This window comes from Camelus bactrianus, chromosome 35, assembly GCF_048773025.1.
Source record: "Camelus bactrianus isolate YW-2024 breed Bactrian camel chromosome 35, ASM4877302v1, whole genome shotgun sequence".
In the NCBI taxonomy this organism is placed as follows: Eukaryota; Metazoa; Chordata; class Mammalia; order Artiodactyla; family Camelidae; genus Camelus; species Camelus bactrianus.
The window spans coordinates 31,284,795-31,302,804 of record NC_133573.1 but is presented as its reverse complement, the minus strand read 5'-3'; the positions used below and the strand labels follow the sequence as shown (position 1 = coordinate 31,302,804).

At 48.3% G+C, this 18,010-nt stretch overlaps 1 protein-coding gene across 3 annotated transcripts in view; it reads right to left on the bottom strand.

Annotated features, from left to right (window-relative positions):
* LARP4B (La ribonucleoprotein 4B) overlaps positions 1 to 18,010 on the bottom strand; it is a 68,337-nt gene that overhangs the window by 9,849 nt on the left and 40,478 nt on the right. For all 3 annotated transcript variants that reach the window (XM_074358407.1, XM_010962106.3, XM_074358406.1), the window contains 10 exons: positions 17,463 to 17,601; positions 17,085 to 17,225; positions 11,213 to 11,291; positions 9,721 to 9,857; positions 4,565 to 4,668; positions 3,204 to 3,314; positions 2,140 to 2,193; positions 1,849 to 2,058; positions 1,296 to 1,402; positions 578 to 829 (listed from right to left, as the gene is read on the bottom strand). In XM_074358407.1, coding sequence (XP_074214508.1) covers positions 578 to 829; positions 1,296 to 1,402; positions 1,849 to 2,058; positions 2,140 to 2,193; positions 3,204 to 3,314; positions 4,565 to 4,668; positions 9,721 to 9,857; positions 11,213 to 11,291; positions 17,085 to 17,225; positions 17,463 to 17,601 — 1,334 coding nt within the window. The remainder of the gene's footprint in view (positions 1 to 577; positions 830 to 1,295; positions 1,403 to 1,848; positions 2,059 to 2,139; positions 2,194 to 3,203; positions 3,315 to 4,564; positions 4,669 to 9,720; positions 9,858 to 11,212; positions 11,292 to 17,084; positions 17,226 to 17,462; positions 17,602 to 18,010) is intronic.

The following is an 18,010-nucleotide window of genomic DNA, read 5'->3' as shown; positions in this document are numbered from 1 at the left end:
TGAGTGGCAGAGGGCGAGACAGGGAGTGGCACCCATGGAAGTGAGCGGGGAGAGGGCACAAGGGGCAGGCTGTGCAGGACCTGCCAGAACCGTGGAGGGGCAGGCGAGACCTCCCCTAAATGTGGCCAGCGGCACCACGTAACTGGAACAGCTCTTGTTTATAAGTAAGCTCAATATGAATTTAAACGCTGGTCTGCCCGCCCACACAACTCACTGCCTGACTGCCGTATGACTCTGCAGTGGGAGGAGGAGTGAGGCGGGGCAACCACAGGCTCACAGAACACAGAGTCTGATCAATTCTCCACAAAGGACGACTGGGAACTAACACGATTCAGCCCACCCCCAGTCCTCACAGGACGCTGTCCTATCACCAAAAAGAGGGAACCAGCAAGTCCCTGCTCTGAAAGTTACCCTCTGAGTAATCACACAAAACCTCTGGTGGCTACAGCCTTCAATGTGATTTTCTGTGATGGATTTGAAAATAATGATTGCAGAACACACCTAAATGAATGGAACCTGAAACTACAAACAGTTTATAAAACACCAGGTGCCTGCCCAGCAAAGACTAAGCACTCACCTTCCTCTACCTAAGCCAGGGGAGGGCTCCAGACTGCTCGGCTCCACGCGCCCCGGCCCTGCGTCTCTCTTGGCGAAGGTTGGAGGGTTCTGTGCCCGTGCTCGAGGCTGACCTGCCGGCCTCGTCTGCGGGCTCCGGACACCATTAATCAGCTGATCCGCAGTAAAGGTAAACATGGAAGGACTTTCCAGAAGCCCAGGCCCCCTCTCTGCACTGGGGATGGCATGGCGCGGATGAGACTTACTGGGGTTCCTATAAATAAAGTGTTTATGCAGCACAGCTCTAGAACGGTCACAGCGTCACAAAATGAGCATGCTAATACGCAAACGCCTAGGCAAAAGTGTTCTTTCTATTTAGAAAAAAACACAGGAAGCGTTATTTAGCATTGTTAACTAGTAGTATGTCTGATAATTCTAATCTGAACACAACATCAATGCTCTGCTTGGCTGTGGTCCAGGTCCCCAGAAGCCTTTGTCTCCAGTGAGCCTGTCCTTCCCGCAGGCACCACAGCACACATTTGAGGGTCTAATCCTCAGACAGCGTGATCCCACACTTCTGGGTGTTTCATGTCTGACGGACATTAATGCTAGTCAAATCTATCATCAGCGAGTGTCAGGGGGACTCGAGCACGTGGTGAGGACTGCCAAGGTTTTCCACGTGTCGTGTTTCTGCTCTGCTCTGAAAGTACACAATATGGCAGTGACCTCGTATTACTTGCCTGCTTCTTGGAGGGTACTGTCTGAGGGAGGCCAGAGGAGACGCTGCAGGTTTGAAGGTGGGAGATGTGAACCCATTTATAAATCCAGCATTTGGAAATGGAGTTACCTAGGTTCATTAAGAACAAAGAGATTTCAGTTGGTTAGTGCTGCACCTTGTGGCAACCTGGGTCACTTCTGTTCCACGTTCTGCAAGGAACATCCACGCCGAGAAAGGCGCAGCAGGGTGAGGCCCGCTGGAGTGTCTTCTCCTCGGCTGCACTGCTAGGAGCCCACTGCAAAACCCTTCTCAGATGCATCCCCTTGCACTCCTCATGCTCGGAAGTGCCCCAGCTCTCCTGGAACGTGGAGTCACATTCTGCGTTGTACGAGGGACTACGCAGCTTAGGGAACGCCAGACAGGAGGGAGGCAACCTGGGCAAAGGGCTGGACCACATCACACAAAATGCATTCAGTGTGTGCAGCCAGCCCCCGTGCCTCCCAATAAACCGACCATGAGGGCTGCTGCGCTGGGGCAGGTGTCCCTGCCTGAGCCCCACGTGAAGCCGGACTCACCAGGGGCGGGTCGAGATAGCTGTGTGTGGCTGACCAGGCCTGGGGGGCGACCAGGCTGTAGAGAGGGAAGTGCTGCTGGGCGCTGTAGACCGGAGGCAAGTAGAACGAGGCCGCGTAGCGCTGCTGCGTGTAGAGGCTCACGTCCAGGGGCCGGAAGCCGTTCTTTGGCAAAAACGTGTTTATAGCTATTGCCTTTGCTTTTATCCGTGCCTGTGTGAAAACAGTAAGCTTCTGTGAGAATACTAAAGAACACTAATTTGCAAACAAAGTATAACCAAAGGTCCTGCTTACCTTAATTGGTTTTCCTTGAAAAGTTTTGACTTCTTCTCGCAGATATTTGTACGCCTGAGGGCAAGAATCATCCGTGATACCAACGTGTTAATCTTACAAATAAGACGAACTGACAACTCAGTGCCTCGAGTAAGGAGCTGTGTACTTAACACATGGTGGACACGACCAAGAACAGTGTCCCTTGACCTTTTTGGGTCACACTCCTTAAAAGAACCTGATAGAGGCTACGGAACTGTCAAAAATTCTCATGAACAATATCTGTACATAACTTTCTAAGCATTAACAGAAACCACAACAGCATCCCACAGATCACAGGCTAAGAATCCTCACCCAGGGAAACAATGACCCCAACGTGCACCTGGAATTACACAGGCTGGGAAAGAAAGGGTGAAGATCACAGTGTTCAAGTCATTATTTACGAACCTCCTCCTTCTCCACATGTCCCCCACGACCCCGAGGGCTCTGAGCCGCCCCACGTGGGAAGGAGGGCTCGTGCTGCTCCAGACAGGCTCTCCCCCCTCCCACCTCTCTGTTCTTGTGAGGCCCTCTTCCCTTCACCCAGTTAAAACCCAGCCTTCAGACCCTGGCTTCTCTGCCCGAGCCCCAGCAGTCTCGCTGACAACACCTGGTACCACATACAGGGCACTCCCTACATGGGCGCATGTCTCCCTAAGGAAGAGTCTTCCTTTACGGGAAGGGAACCCCCTGAACTCCTTGTCTCCCACAGAGAGCCTCTCGACGCTTTTTCAAGGACGTTGCAGTGCGACACTGCCCTGCAGCGTCAGGGTTAGGTTCAAAGCCCCAACACTTTCCTGCACAGGTGAAAGGGCAGAACCAGTTTCCCTGCGCTGTCAGCCTCCCCCGTCCTTAGGAAGTCATGCCTGCACTCTTCACGTTGCTACAGAACTGTCTGCACACACACCTGCTCTGGCTTGCTCTGCACTTACGTTCAAACCCAGCACCGTGGCACGAGAGTGGCCCGCAGGCGCAGAGGCCCACCGTGTACCAGCGGCTAGTGTGCTCCATGGGGTGGGGTGGGGTGGGGGGAGGGGCAGCGAGCTCACCTGTTGTGCGTCTGCCTCTGTCTCAAATGTAATAAACCAATTATCGTTATAGGCGAATTCACAGTTTATGAACTTCGGTAAGTTGTCTCCTTTAAATAGTGCTTCTACTTCCTACAGGAAAGAGGTCGGAAGTTAATTAAATTCCCAGCTGTGCCGCCATTTGTCCTCCCCAAACAGAAATGACACACCCTGAATGACAGATACTTAGAAGACAAGCCAAACACACCGATGTGTAGAACCCTCCCAAAGTGGCTAGGCGTTCAGTGTGGCTTCCAGAGTGAGGATCCCACTGCCACAGGAAACAAGCTCACAACCTACCGACCTCCAATGTGCCACAGACTCAATTACCGTGAAAATACCATTTTATATTACCAGTAGGCCTATAACCACACAACTGGGAGAGGAGGGGAGGAAGGTAATTCAAGAAACTCAAAAATTGGCTGGGCTTTCGGTTCCAGCTAAGATGGACCAAACTTACCCTCCCACAGGAAACAAAGACACAATATAAGAGAGAATGGTTTCTGAGGCCACACAGGAGCACAATCCCTGGGGGACAGGTGTAAGTGAGCCCGAGTGCCCAATGAGGGCCTGGGGTTCCCAGGCCATGATGCCAGGAGAGTGAACGCAGGCCAGCCCAAAGCTACAAGCTCAGGGGCACCCCAGGACCCAGCGTGCAGGAAATAGCCACCCGAAGAGAGGGACCCCTGAGCTCTCTGGGATGCATGACTGTCCCTCCCACCAGCCTCCGCCGGGAAGTGTCCGGTGCATCTGCTCTGCTCTGCTCCCCCGCCACTGACTGAACCTCAACACAGAGCCCAGGAAAACACCACCACTCAGTATAAAGTGAACTCCAAAGTGCCCAGCATGCATTCAAAATTTACCAGGCACACAAAGAAACAAAGATATGATGCATAATGAGAAAAAATCATTGTTCAAATTGGCCCCAGAAAGGCGCTGAGGCCGCACATTGGCTCGAACCAGCACATGCACACTGGCGCCCGTGGCGGCCCTCTCCTCAAAAAAAGCGTTTGTTCCAAAAAATTATTTAGCGTAAAAATATGTTTTGTCTCAACTTGTGGGTTTATTATTCTTATTTTAAAATGAATAAATATTTAAGCCTTTCTCCTTTTAATTTCTAAAAATGGAAGTTACCATAAACTGTTTTTTTTAATGTCAAGTGTGTACTGGAAGTCCCAAGACCAGAAAGTTTGAGAACCACTCTCACTCTGAGTGTGTAAATCCTGGGGAAAAGTGTTACTGTACCTATTTATTCTTTAAAATACGCCCTCCAAAACCCACAGAAGCAAGCAGAAAAGCCACACAGAGAAGTGCAAGTACCCTTCGGAGCAGAAACGACTTACCTCTACGGGGGTGGACTCAGAGACCTCGCGCAGGATGACTATGCAGCGGTTCTGGTTTGGCCTCACTTTTTCTCCCTTCTCGTCCACTTGGACTAAAGGTAAAGCTGTGCAGAGAAGGGAAAAGGATGGTGCACAAAATTAAAACAAATCAACCATCTGTATTTCATTATGACCACACAGATACCCCGGGGGGACGTGCTAGACTGTATTACTAACTGCGCTGAAGAAAGCTGTGCGACAGGTAAACACGAGAAGTCCTGACAGTTCAACACAAACTATCAAAAGGTTTTGCACCTTTGTAACGGGTCAACACCGCCAGCACCAGTCAGGCCTAACTCAGGCCTCACCAGCTTTTACTGATCTCCTTTCGGTCAGGTTTTGCCTTTTGGTGTCACTCTATAAACTTGTATCCCATGCAGAGTCAGGTCACAGCACATCAAGGTCACTATCAGAGCTCAGGGCCATTCACCACCACGACGACATGCGTTACCAGCTCCAGAAAGGAAGACATAACTTCACTCTGGTTCTACTGCTATCAAGGGGGTAACGAGGGAACATTATGGAAAAGCTCCTGCTAGTAAATCAGACAACTTGCAAGAAACAGAAACAGTCCTTAAAGCACACAGAGCGTACCAAAGTGTACTTTAGAAAAAAAGAACATTTTCTACACAATCCTATCAAACATTCAAGAAAACAAACAAAACCAAAAAAACACCAATTCTACAAACTCTTCCAAAACACTTTAGAGTACTTTCCAACTCAACCTACAAAGCCAGCATTTCTACACCCAGACTAAGCAAAGACATCACAAAACAAGAAAACTACAGACCAATATCCCTCAGGAAGATTAATAAAAAATTCTTATCAAATTTTGCCAAACTGAATCCAACAAAGCATAAAAATGGGACTATATAATGACAAGTGGATTTTTCTCAGTAAATAAGGCTGGTTTCCAAGGAAAATTAAACAACGTAATTCACCATATTAATGGACTTAGAAAACAAACAAAAACACAATTACCACATAGACACAGAAGCATCCGACAAAATCCAACTTGTATTCCTTATAAAAAAAACTCAGCAAACAAAGAAGTGGAAGGCAAACCTCCTCACTGACCAAATGCCAACGTCCGGCACTACTCATGCCAGCAGATGGGTTAGGCAAGCATGCTGACCCCAACTCTATTCTGCACAAACCTGGAGGCCTCAGCCAGGGTAGTAATGCAAGAAATAGAGATTACACGCACACAGACTGGGTGCAGGAAGGTAAACCTTTTCATTTGCAGATAGGCTGAGCTCTATACAGAAAGCCTGATACAATGTCCATAAAACACTACAATTGTGAGTCTGGAAAAGGGTTACGTATAAGATCAACACACAAAAATAAGCTGTATGGCTACATACTGGCACCAAACTATCAGAAATTGAAATAAAAATATTTAAAATTGTGTCCAAAATATGAAATACTTAGTTATAAATCTGGAAAGATATGAAAGACCTGCACATTGGAAACTGCAAAACATTGCCAAAGGAAAAAATTTTAAGACTTTCCTTAGTAAATGGAAATATATTCTGTCAGTGGATTGAAAACTCAATATTGTTACAGTGTCAATTCTCTCCAAATTGATTTATTAATTCAATGTAATCCCAATAGAAATACCAACAGGCCCTTTTGAAAAACCGAAATGTTAATTCTAAAGTTCACATGGAAATGCAAGCATTTATGCAAAATGCAGAGAGCCAAAGCAAGTGGAAGACTCTGCACCTCCTCTAAGACCTACTGTCAAGCCAGCGCCGCCCGGACACTGCAGGACAGGTGTCAGACAGCCCGGCAGACTCAGGCCGACCCCCAGCCGGAGAGGAGCCCCCACCTGCGGAGTAAATGACTGAGAGCGGCGCAGGCAGCACAGTGGGGAAGGCCCAGCCTTTCCGACAAGGGGCGGGAGCAGCCGCACACCCACACCCCAGGGGTCGGGACTCAGACCCACCTCCCGCCACACACAACAATGAGCTTACGGGGATCACAGACCTGAAGATGTAAAGCTAAACCCAGAGACATCTAGGAGAAATCACTTGTGGCCTGGGATTAAGCAAAGATTTCTTAGGAACAATACCCAAAGCAAGCTCCGTGAAAGAAACAAGGTAGTCAGCTGGGCTGCCACGGGGCATCTGCAAAGACAGGAAGGGACAAGGTGGGGGCGCCCGGGAGAGAGAAAATGAAGCCACACGGACACACCCACACCCGCTGGGAAACCTGACGCGGAATCACTGGGAGTGCTTGCCCTGGCCACGGCTCAGCACTCCAGAAACAGGCAGCAGCTTCCCAAGCGCACACACCTGCCACCTGCTCCGACCTCCCACTCGCACCAACCTACGCAAGAGACGTTCCTGGCAACCTCATCTGTAATGGCCAAAACCTGCCATGACCTAAGCGTCTTCCGATTCAGGGAACAAACCAACTGTGCTGTATCTACTCGATGGAGCATGACTCGGCAATAAAAAGCCACAATCTGCTGACACTAAACAAAATAATCACGCGAGTGAAAGAATGTAGACACTCCCCAAAAACAGACAGTTCATGACTGATTCCATTTATATACACTTTCCTGAAAATTCAAGCTAATCTACAGTGACAAAAAACGAACAAGCAGGGTAGTTGCCTGGGGCAGGAGGAAACTGGTGGGTTGGGGGGCGTTGGTGGACATGTGCATCATGTTGATGGTGGCAGATCCTCAAGTGTACAAACACGTCAAAATGTACCAGATGTACACTTACACCATGTGAATCTGAAGTGTGTAAACTCCACCTCACCAACAAGGAAAGCTGTAAACCCATACAAAAACCAGGCGGTGGCAAAGCGCTCCGTGCCTCCGCCAGTCTCTCTCCCTGCTCAGCTGCCCCGAACATGCACGCTGAGTCAGCAGCTTCAGTACTATTCACGTGTTTATGCTCCTACCCCTTATCTCTGAATCCACAAAAACACAGTTCTGTTTACACATGCTGAAACTTTATACAAATGGTATTACCTTGTACATAATTTGAAACACGCTTTTAATCAACATGATGACCTTAAATTTTATTCCTGTTGAAAAATACATGCCGAGTTCATTTTATCCGCTCTAGCATTCACTGTGTGGCAGCTCACAGTGTATTCATTCACACCCTGATGACAAATGTTTTTGAGTTCTTTTAAATTAACAATTTCAATTAAATTAACTATAAATACAGAGCACTTGAATTAGATACAGTGTGACATGCACTATATACGTATTCATTATAAAAAGTCTAAAAATGTAATTTATGCAACTCAGTCGACATGAGAATATTCAAATTAAAATAAGGTATTACCAACTGTCTGTGGTGCATCTGATTCTATGTTAGGTATTTTGGGGATGGGGATAGGATTCAAACTTAAGAAGCCTCTCTGCTCACCCTCTCCAGAACTACAACTAATACAGTAATATGCTGACTCTGCTCTGATCATGTAGTTTATTACATCGTACATATATTTCTGTCCAAAAGTTAAGTGAAAACAGACGATCAGACAATACCAGCTGAATATTAATGGACAGACAACAACATTCCAAACCAAGGACCCGCACAAAAACAGTACTGGAGGAGGAAGTGGGAAACAGTAGGGGAGAGCAGGGCTGCCCGGGGCAGAAATGGCTCCTTTAAGCAACTACACAGGGTTACCAAACATGCTCCTAGCCACCAAGTGTCAATGGAGAAATTATCCTCAGCAGGGCAGCCAAGTTTACAAGGACGGCCTGAAAGGAATACGTAAATCTGGGATTCTTAACAATAACCAAAGACTGTTAACAGAGTAAAGAAAGCTGCTGGTCAGATGGGAACCAAACTCGGCTGACACACAACAGGGCCTGCTCTCAACGGGCCCAAGAGACAGAGCACCACTGGAGGCACAACACTGCCTTGGGAAAGAAACGGGGGTACAATTTTCAGAACTCAAACGTCATGGATTTCTATGTTTGCCAGTGTTTTTAATTAATTTAATGGCCTTATGACATTTACAGAGGAACAGAAATAGAGAACTTTTTTATGTGAACAGAAAATCCAACTAAGTTCTAAAATAGGACGTTCATCTTTTTCTACTGCTGTTAAGTCAAATGCACGTGAGAAAAAATCTTCACTGTCAGCAGCACAGCTAAGCTGGGAGAACATGAACACCCTGCGTAAGAGTGATGGAAAGTCATGGCGGAGACACAGAAAGGTAGCTTTAACTCGGGCACCCACCACTGCGTGCCTCACGAAGGGTGCCCCTCAGAGATGCTCAGAATTGTGGGGGCAGAAGCCACCAGCTGGTACTTGTGGCCCCATCATAAAAAGTGCATCTTTATAAAGAATTAAACATCATCCCATTTTTTAAAAAATCCCACACAGCGCACATTTACTATGAAACTAACACCTGTAGAAGCCATCCCGGGTGGGAGGGGAGAGGCGCAGCGTTACGGGGCAAGAGGAAACTGGGTTTCACCAACATACATGTGGGTCCAAACTGAGCCAACTGTATACTTTAAACACACACAGTTCACGACGTGCTGACTATACCTCAGTAAAATGGTTTTTACAAATAACAAAATGGTTAGGTTGCGAGAAGCCTGTCTGCAAAGCAAACCAGGGCAGGTCACACTTTAAATACCCACCCTCCCTGAATCCCTGTGGGTCTCGATATAATGTTTAAATCTTCCTTTGATGTTGCCAAACGTCCAAGGAACGAGCTAATTCACACGATGTTTTTAAGGAAGAGTGCAACAAACCCGAACAGAACTTCGGCAGGAAGCTGAAGTCTGAAAAACTCTTTCAGCAGCTGGCATGCTCATCAAAGCGCACGCGGCTCTACTCTGAATACCGCTGTTCATTTTTCATGAGTGGCACGGCGGCTAACCTCTCCATTAGTCTTTTCTACCCCACAGGCCGCAATCTAAGATGCGCCTGAGGGCTGTCATGGAGCCCCATCAGTGCCCCAGCGCCATGCGCCTCACCAGATACCAGGACTGTCAGAAAGGCCTGGGAGGCGAGGGGAGACTCCACTTGCCACCGAGTATCTCCTCACGAATGGCTGAGCACCTGATGGTCACGTCAGCAAGAAAGATGCCGTCTGGGCCACGTGTGCCTCGCCGGCTGCGGCCTACTTACACCTCAGCACTTCGACAATCAAGTCCATGTCGGTGCTAAGCTTCTTGATGTGGTCCAGATTAGCGACCGTGGTGATTGGCACGTACTGATCACTGTCCATCTGCGATATAAGGTACATGTCACTAGCAAGGTTCTCCCTGCAGAAAGAAGACAATCTCTCTCAATTGATAACTTCTTTAAAAGGAAGCCTCACAAGAGGTACGAGCGTGGTACAGTGTTGCTTTGAAGTTTTCTCTAAATTCCAACCCCACCTACCATTTGCCACCTCTCTTACCTTGGGACAATTTTTTTCAAAGACATCTGGGGAGGCAGAGAGAGCAAAAGTAAAAGTATGCTGCACTTTGTACAATCACAATCAGCAAGCAGGTAAATCTTTCACAAATGTGCTTATAGCTTATCTCTGTCCCAAAGTGTTTGAGTAGCTTATTAAAAATATAAACCCAATCTTTTAAAGTAAGGAAATCCAGTGAGAGAACAAAAGAAAGAATAATGCGGAAACACCAGGGAAGGCTGGTGCCCAGAGTGCCTGTGGCTCAGGCTGGACACCTGCAGAGGCCAGGACTCTGGCTCTGGCCTCTCAGCCCCCTGGAGCGGCCAGGGTGACAAAGCCGTGCATGTGGCCAACCACGTATGCCACGGGGCCAGTTAAACCACTGGCAGCCCTGGAGGGAGGAGGGCAGGTGTCCTGGGGAGTTTCCACAAAGAGGACCACGTGCTCAGAAACCCCTCAGCACCACACACAGCTGAACTCTGGTCCCCAAAAGAAGGCCCCAGCAGCCTCGCAGGGGTGGGCTCTGCCACAGGAGCCCAGGCAGGCCTGCGGGAGCACCTCCTCCCAGGAGTTGATCAGCAAGCCATCGAGGCGGTGTCCCAGTCTGGGCTGCACAGCGGTGGAAGGCGCCCAGCACAGCGCCCCTCCCCGCGCCCTCACGCAGACGCACCGGACACCTGCGCCAAGTCTGAGGGCAGAGGCGGCCCAGAGGAACACCCGGAGAACCGCCCTGACTGACAGGGAGTGTCTCACCTGGCTTGTCTCCTCACACTCAGCCCCACCTCCCCACACACCCGGGTCCGCATCGCGACCCTAGACATTCTGCTCTATTTAACAGAAAAACCAAAAATACGACTGCTACACAAAGAAAACAGCTTCACAGTGCAGCGCTTGGCACACTTTGAGAACTAATACAGGAAACGTGTCCTCGAACTTCGGCGTGCTAGAAAATGTCTCTGTGAGACTGACCCTGCCCAAGGCTCCTCGCTCACAACCTGAGGGTGGGTGGCGGTGGGAGGAACCCAAAGTTCAAAAGCAACCCAGGTAACGATCACGACGCACCTGTGGACAGTGGGCAGCAGGTCAACAGTCTCCATTCCCTATCAACAGATGTAAGACACAGAGGCTGACAGACAGCCTCTCCTCCCGTGGAAAGCACCCTGTCTGTGTGTATGGTTCCAGTGCACAACAAGGTACCAGAACAAACACGACCACCCTTACCTGGACAAGCAGAATTCCAATGTTTTCTTAAGTACTTCCCGGGGGTCTTCCTGGCTTTCTGGTTGAGATTCATCTCCTCCTACACAGAAGCAATGATTAGCTCAGGGAAGATGCTTAAAATGTACCAAGCAGATAATTCTGTACAACAATGCTCATGTTTTCAATATACATATTAATTCATCTGCACAATTAAGATAGAGAAATAAAAAAAATGCTATTTTACAAGGAAATCACAAGCAAAAACAAAACAAAAAACCCCTTCTCCCCCACACAAAAACACAGTTTCCAAAAAAACAGCCTGAGAAGTGGTGTTTATTAGCGAAGTTTAGGAGGTGCTTTTTATCACAAAATAAGTATAAGCTTATTTAACGTTTTGTCTCAATTCTCAAGAGATTTTCGGGTAGCCTAGAAAAACACAAGATACTAAAATGACAATAAAGGAAAGAATCAAAATAGGGAAAAGATAAATACAGGCCCCCCAAAAATCAAGGCTGGGGATCCTGAACACACGCGGTGGTGAGGCTATGCTGTGTCTGCACCACAGCCTGACACACTGGCCCTTACACTGCCGGGCAGGCAAAGGGACAAGGCAGACACTGCTGGGGTACAGCGACCCCACCAGAGAACACTAAGTGAACAGATCCTCTAGCGGAAACAGAACCTGGTACTAGATTCTGGAGCGCCCTCCTAAGATGTCAGATGGCATGTGCGTAACTTCCATGTGGGGGTCACACGGAGCACCTGCCGTGGACCGGGGCCTCCAGGACGGTGCGCTGAGCTCAGGGCCAGGCCCCGGGCCCTCCCCAGCACTCTGCTCACCAGGTCAGGATCCCATTTTAAGGTGGCACTAGGAGAGGAAAAGCACTGAAATTCTAAGGACTAAGAGTTTTTTGCACACTTAAAAAAAAAAAATCTTTAAAAACTGAAGAGCAGTTGATTTATGACGTGTTAGTTTCCAGCTGCGCACTTCTACGTAAGTTTCACGGCACAATAATACATGTGGAACTTTCTAACAAGAGACACTGGTATTTTAACAGTCAAAGACCAAGCACGGGCATTCACAACAAATAAAGACAGAGAGTTTGTTTTATATAAAGAGCTTTAACAAAAACCACCCCTCACCAGCATAAAAAAAACAAGACAAAAACAAACCAGTGGACCTGATGAGACTGAAAACTAGAAATGGCTCTTGAAGCCACAATCTCATTTCACTCCTTCATCCAGAAAGGCCTGTCCTAAGTACCCATGTGAATTCACATTCCACACCCCACGTTTCAGGTATTCATACATGTCTCCTGGGTGCCAGGCACTGTCAAAGCTGTTCAGCCTCAGTGAGGCAAAGCCTCTGCTCTCAGAGGGAGGCAATCAACAGTTAAACAAGGAAACAGTAAACAAACAGTGTCAGGCAGACTGTGACACAGTGGAGGAAACCACAGGGCACGGGGCCGTCGTGCCACCCAGCCACTCCACACGGGGCTGGAGAGGGGGCTGGAGATGCACAGACAGAGACAGCTGGTCCAGATGACTCCGGAGAGTTCTGATGGGGGAGACCGGGTGTGGAGGGCGGTTTCACTGAACATGAGAGAGGATACAGCAACGTGGAAGGTTCCTGACACGGCAGGTGAAGGGTTTGGGGACGGAGGACTGGGAGACTCGAGGTGTCAGGGTGTGAACTGCTCTTCCCACAGCAAGACAGGAGGTCGTCTGCTTCCAGGCAAGATGGGGAGCAGGGCCTGGAGTTACCTCCCCTCACGGAACCACCAGCAAAACCACACACACCTGTTTCCAAGAGTTACTTACAGTCATCAAAACAAACCAACCTATGGAGAAGAGACAGCTTGGAGATAAACCTGCATGCTTCAAAGGATTCTGACAAAGGCACAGAGGCAGTGCAATGGAGAAAAGAGAGTCTTTCTGACATGTGGGGCTGGAAGAGCAGCATGCCCACGTAGGGGAAAAAAAAGAATTTTGCTTTGTACCTCACACACTACAAAACTTAGCTTAAAATGGACCACAGACCTAAAAAACGTAAAATTTAAAACCATACAACTCACTGGAGAAAACCTTAGAGACCTGAGATTAAACAAAGATTTCTTAGGTACAACACAAAAAGCAAGATCCACAAGACACAAAACAAAACAAAAAAACCTGATAAACTGGACACAATTTTGAACTTTTGCTTTACATAAGATACCGTTAGAGGAGAATAAAAGACAAGTCAGACTGGAGGGATGTATTTGCAAATTACATATCTGATAAAGACTTGTTATCAAAACACACAAAGAACTCTCCACTCAATAATAAAACCCAACAAGAAAATGGACAAAAGACTTGAACAGATCTGTCACCAAAGACGTGGGCACATGCAAAGACGTTTGACACCATCAGTCATTAGGGAAATAAATACAAATGAAAAACCACAGCAAGATCCCACTACCCAGCCTTGAGAATGGCAAGAAAGGCTGCCTACATCCAGGGCTGGTGAGGACGCAGAGCAGCTGGAGTTGGATCCACTGCTGGTGGGATCCAGAGGGAACGGCTACAGAACACAGCTCCACTCGCTCTGGAGAGGAGGAACCTGCACCTAGCAGATGATCCGTCCATCTCATTCCTACGTATTTACTCAGGAGACAGGAAAACATCTTATGTGCGAAGCACTGCTTACAAACGTTCATGGAAGCTTTATTTGTAGCAGCCAGAGCTAGAAACAATCCAGGTATTCAACAAGGGAGTGGAAAACGCACAGTGGTACCTAGTGGAACAGGACACTGCTCAGCACCAAAAAGGAAAGGTCTTAAAAGTGTGTGACATGTACGCATCTCAAAATCACTAACCCACGTTCAAAAGGCCTGAAAGAAAGAGCACCCTCTGTAAAAGTCCATTTACATAAAAACTCTAGAAAACCCAAATGGATCTACAGCAACAGAAAGCACATCAGTGGTTTCCTGGGGCAGAGGGAGGGCAGGGGTGAGGCCCAGGAAGCTTTTCGTGGCGAGGGATACGTTCACTATCCTGACTGGGTGCTAGTTTCTCAGGTGTACGCACATCTTACCAAATTTGGCAGAGAACACAATGAGGAATGCAAGAGTCAGCAAATCAATTCTGTAAGGCACTGAACACTGTGCTCTGAGCTGAGGAAAACAGAACTCACATACACACTAGGGTATACCAAACACATGGTGTTCACTGTGTATCAACTGTGCTTCGTTCATGCTCTGTGTTCAAAATACATAAAAGAACAGAGCCAGAATCAGAGGAGACGGGAGAGTGAGACGGCCGTCCAGAGGCATGGTGGGGCCATGCGGAGGCCCCAAGGACTGTGCCCAGGCCACAGCACCCCTCTGTCTGTCCAGCCACACATCGCCTACCAGCTCAGGGACAGGCAAACAGCAGGTGGAGAATGATACCTAAACAGGTTCGAGCTATCTGCTAGTGAGCAACTATGATGGGCATCGGATGTGAGGAAGGAGCTAAAATGATGGTCCACATCATCCTGGCAGAGTCGGAGAGATGTGAGGGCCAGGCAGGGCCAGGTGAGCGATCAAGAGGCCAGTGCTGGTCAGACGAGGCCTGCATGGGCCTCTTTTAGTGGAAGATCTCCAGACACTGGAGGCCAAACACTTACACAGCGCTGACTGCACACCTCTACAGGTAACCCGACACCGGGTGGCGAGAAGGGAGGCCAGCCTTCTCAGTTGTGTCACCTTCACTAACCCGAGAGTGTCACGCACAGTCATGGGAGGCCGAACACGCTCCACGTGCTCTGCTCATCCCCAGCAGCCAGCTCGGGGGGGCTGCCTGTCCAACTGTTAATGGTGACAGTGTAGCCTACCCCTCAGGTCTGCCTGGGTTTTACAAAGTGTCTTGTCTTTAGATGAAGGCAGAAACAAAACCAGAGACGAGCAATCAGGGTCCCACTACCTACAGGCATTTCTACGTCAGCTCACAGCCTGGCCCCCAAAAGACAACTGCTCTCTTCTTGCTCTTTTCCTTCTACAAAGAACCGGCTCCATTTGGGTATGACTCTCAGTCTCAACATCACTGCGCCCTCTCTGTACTTTCGCCCACGCTTCGCCCGACACTCAGGCTTCTGCTTCTCCTACTTGAATCTGCTCAGGTCTGACGGTCCCTGAGGCCTCTGGATCAGAACCCCTCACCGCTGCATCAACGTAAGGGTCAGCTGAAAGAAGAATCAAAGGAAACAGTGAAAGGCACATTGCTTTGGGAAAGATTTAACAAACTGAATTCAAAAAAGCACGTAAACCTCTGAACAGGCTGCAGTCGGCCACCGCTGGTGGCCATGAAGAGGATGGGAAGGGCCTGGGGCTGACTGGCTCGTGCTTCCACCTGCTGCCCCCGGCCCCAGCCCCTCTGCTCCGCTCGGGCAGAGGCACCACTGCCAGGCGGGAGGCGGGAGGCGGGAGTACACACATTTAGAGGGAACGAAACCAGCTCACACTCAACCCTGAGAGCTTCTGCTCCAGTACCTTGGGCCCTGCCCCACAGTTACCTGTTTCCCCTAATTTCATAGAGACATAGAAAATCAAACAAAATGAGAAGAAGAAGAATATGTTTCAAATGAAAGGAGAAGAAAAAACCCTGAAAAAAACCCTAATGAAACAGAGATAAATAATTCACCAGATGAAGAATTCAAAGCATTAATAATGAGAATGCTAACTGAACTTGGGAAAAGAACTGATGAACACAGTGAGAATTTTAACGGGAAATCAGAAAATCTAAAAAAGAACCACTCAGAACTGAAGAGAGTAAGTGAACTGAAGAATGCACTAGAAGGAACGAAAAGCAGACCAGGTGACAGAGAAGAACACAGCAGCGCGCTGGGAGGCAGAGTAATGGGAGTCACCAGTAAGAAGAGCAAAGAGAAAGAGATTTTTAAAAACGTACAGACACATCGCAGTACACTAGCATTCACATTACAGGGGTTCCAGAAAGAGAAGAGAAAGGAGGGGGCTGGAAGTGTATTTGATGGAATTATGGCTGAAAACTTCCCAAAGCTGAAGAAAGAAACAAACGTCCAAGCACAGGAAGCATAGAGGGTCCCAAGCAAGATGAATCCAAAGAGGTTCACCCCAAGACTCGTCACAAGTAAAAGGGTAAAAGTTAAGATAAAGAGAGGATTCTAAAGAGGGGAAGAGCGAAAAAAGTCAGTCTCAAGGCTGAACCCCCACAAGGCCATCAGCTGGTTCTCCTGCACAAACTCTGCAGCCAGAAGGAAATGGCTCGATATATTCAAAGTGCTGAGAGGGAAAAACCTGCGGCCTAAGACACGCCACCCAGCCAAGGCATCACTCAGAACTGAAGGTGAGAGAAGGAAGTTCGCAGACAAGCAGAAACTAAAGGCTTCATCAGTACTAAACCGACCTAGAAGAAACGTTGAAGGGTCTCCTCTAAGCGGAAAAGAAGAAGAATTTACAGGAAAGGGGAAAATCCCACTAAGGGAGGCAGAGGACCAAGCACGGACTAAAGATTACTTACGCCAGTATGTGGATCGAAATGCAAAAAACTGTAAAAGCAACCGTAACTGTACAAACAGTAAAGGGATTAACACAAAGGTGTAAAGTGACATCAAAAACAAAAACGCAGGGAAGGGGAGTAAAAGATACAGGCCTCTGGGAGTGTCTGAAGCTGAGTGACGACCAGTTTAAAGCAAGCAGCTCTAGCTAAGGTCAACGTACACAAACCCCACGGTGACCACACCTCACACCCACAGCAGACGCACACCCGCCAGAGAGGAACACAAGCACGCCCCTAGGAAACCAGCAAACCACAGGGGAAGAAATGAACGAGGGACTGGAAACGCAGCATGAAAGCCCATCCTCTCTACGGAAGTGAGTTTACAGGAGAGCTTTACCCGTCTCACTGTTTTCAGGCGGCGACTCGTACTCCGAGTGGTCCAGACCCAAAGTGCTCATGGCTGTCTGGTCTGACTCCTGCAAATCTGACAGTGCTGCATTCTCATGACTTTTGTCACCATCACCATTGGTGTCCGAACCTGTAATTGTGAATTTCATCCAAAAGTCAGGGTTACAAGAATAATTTTCTCTTAAAACAAAAGCTTACACCTATAGTTATTTCACATTTTTAACTTGACTATAAGAGACCTCTTGGCTCTTAAATACTGTCACAAACCATGACACAGATCTTAGTCAATCAACACTTTCCCAAAGAGGAACTGGAAGGAAACAGAGGCAAAGCCGAGGGCAAGGCCCCCCGCCCCCGTCCCACTCACCCTCCCGGCCGCGGCCGGGCGCCTCCTGCCAGGCTGCGTGCACACCGCCATCCGCTGCGCTGCTTGCTTCCAGGTGTAACATGTGAGTGCCCCATACTTTTGCATTAGGGTTTAGCTCTGAAACCTTGGCTGCTGGCACCTAAGAAAAAGTGTGATATATACATTTGTATCCAAAGTCCAGTGAAATGCAATTTTACTTATTAATTCAGAGTTAAAACACATCTACGTTGCCATTAGATTTTAAGTTCTTACTAGAAACAGGAATGAAAGCGTCTCCGCCCTCCTGGAGATTTCAGTAAATTACCAGCAGTGTAACTGCTAAATAACTAGTGATCCAATGATCATCTCTGTTCCAGACTACCCTCTGCAATTTGCAGATTGACAGCTCTGAACAGAGATGGATAAAACTTTAAAAACAAAGCTCAAACACTCATAGAAGCAAAGGCTGTAGAAAAATCAAAGTCCTCACAAGAGTGGAGGTCTGCTAAATCCGTCAGGGAGGTGCCTGGGGCCGCACTCTGACTGCACCCGCTCCTGGTTGCGGGGAC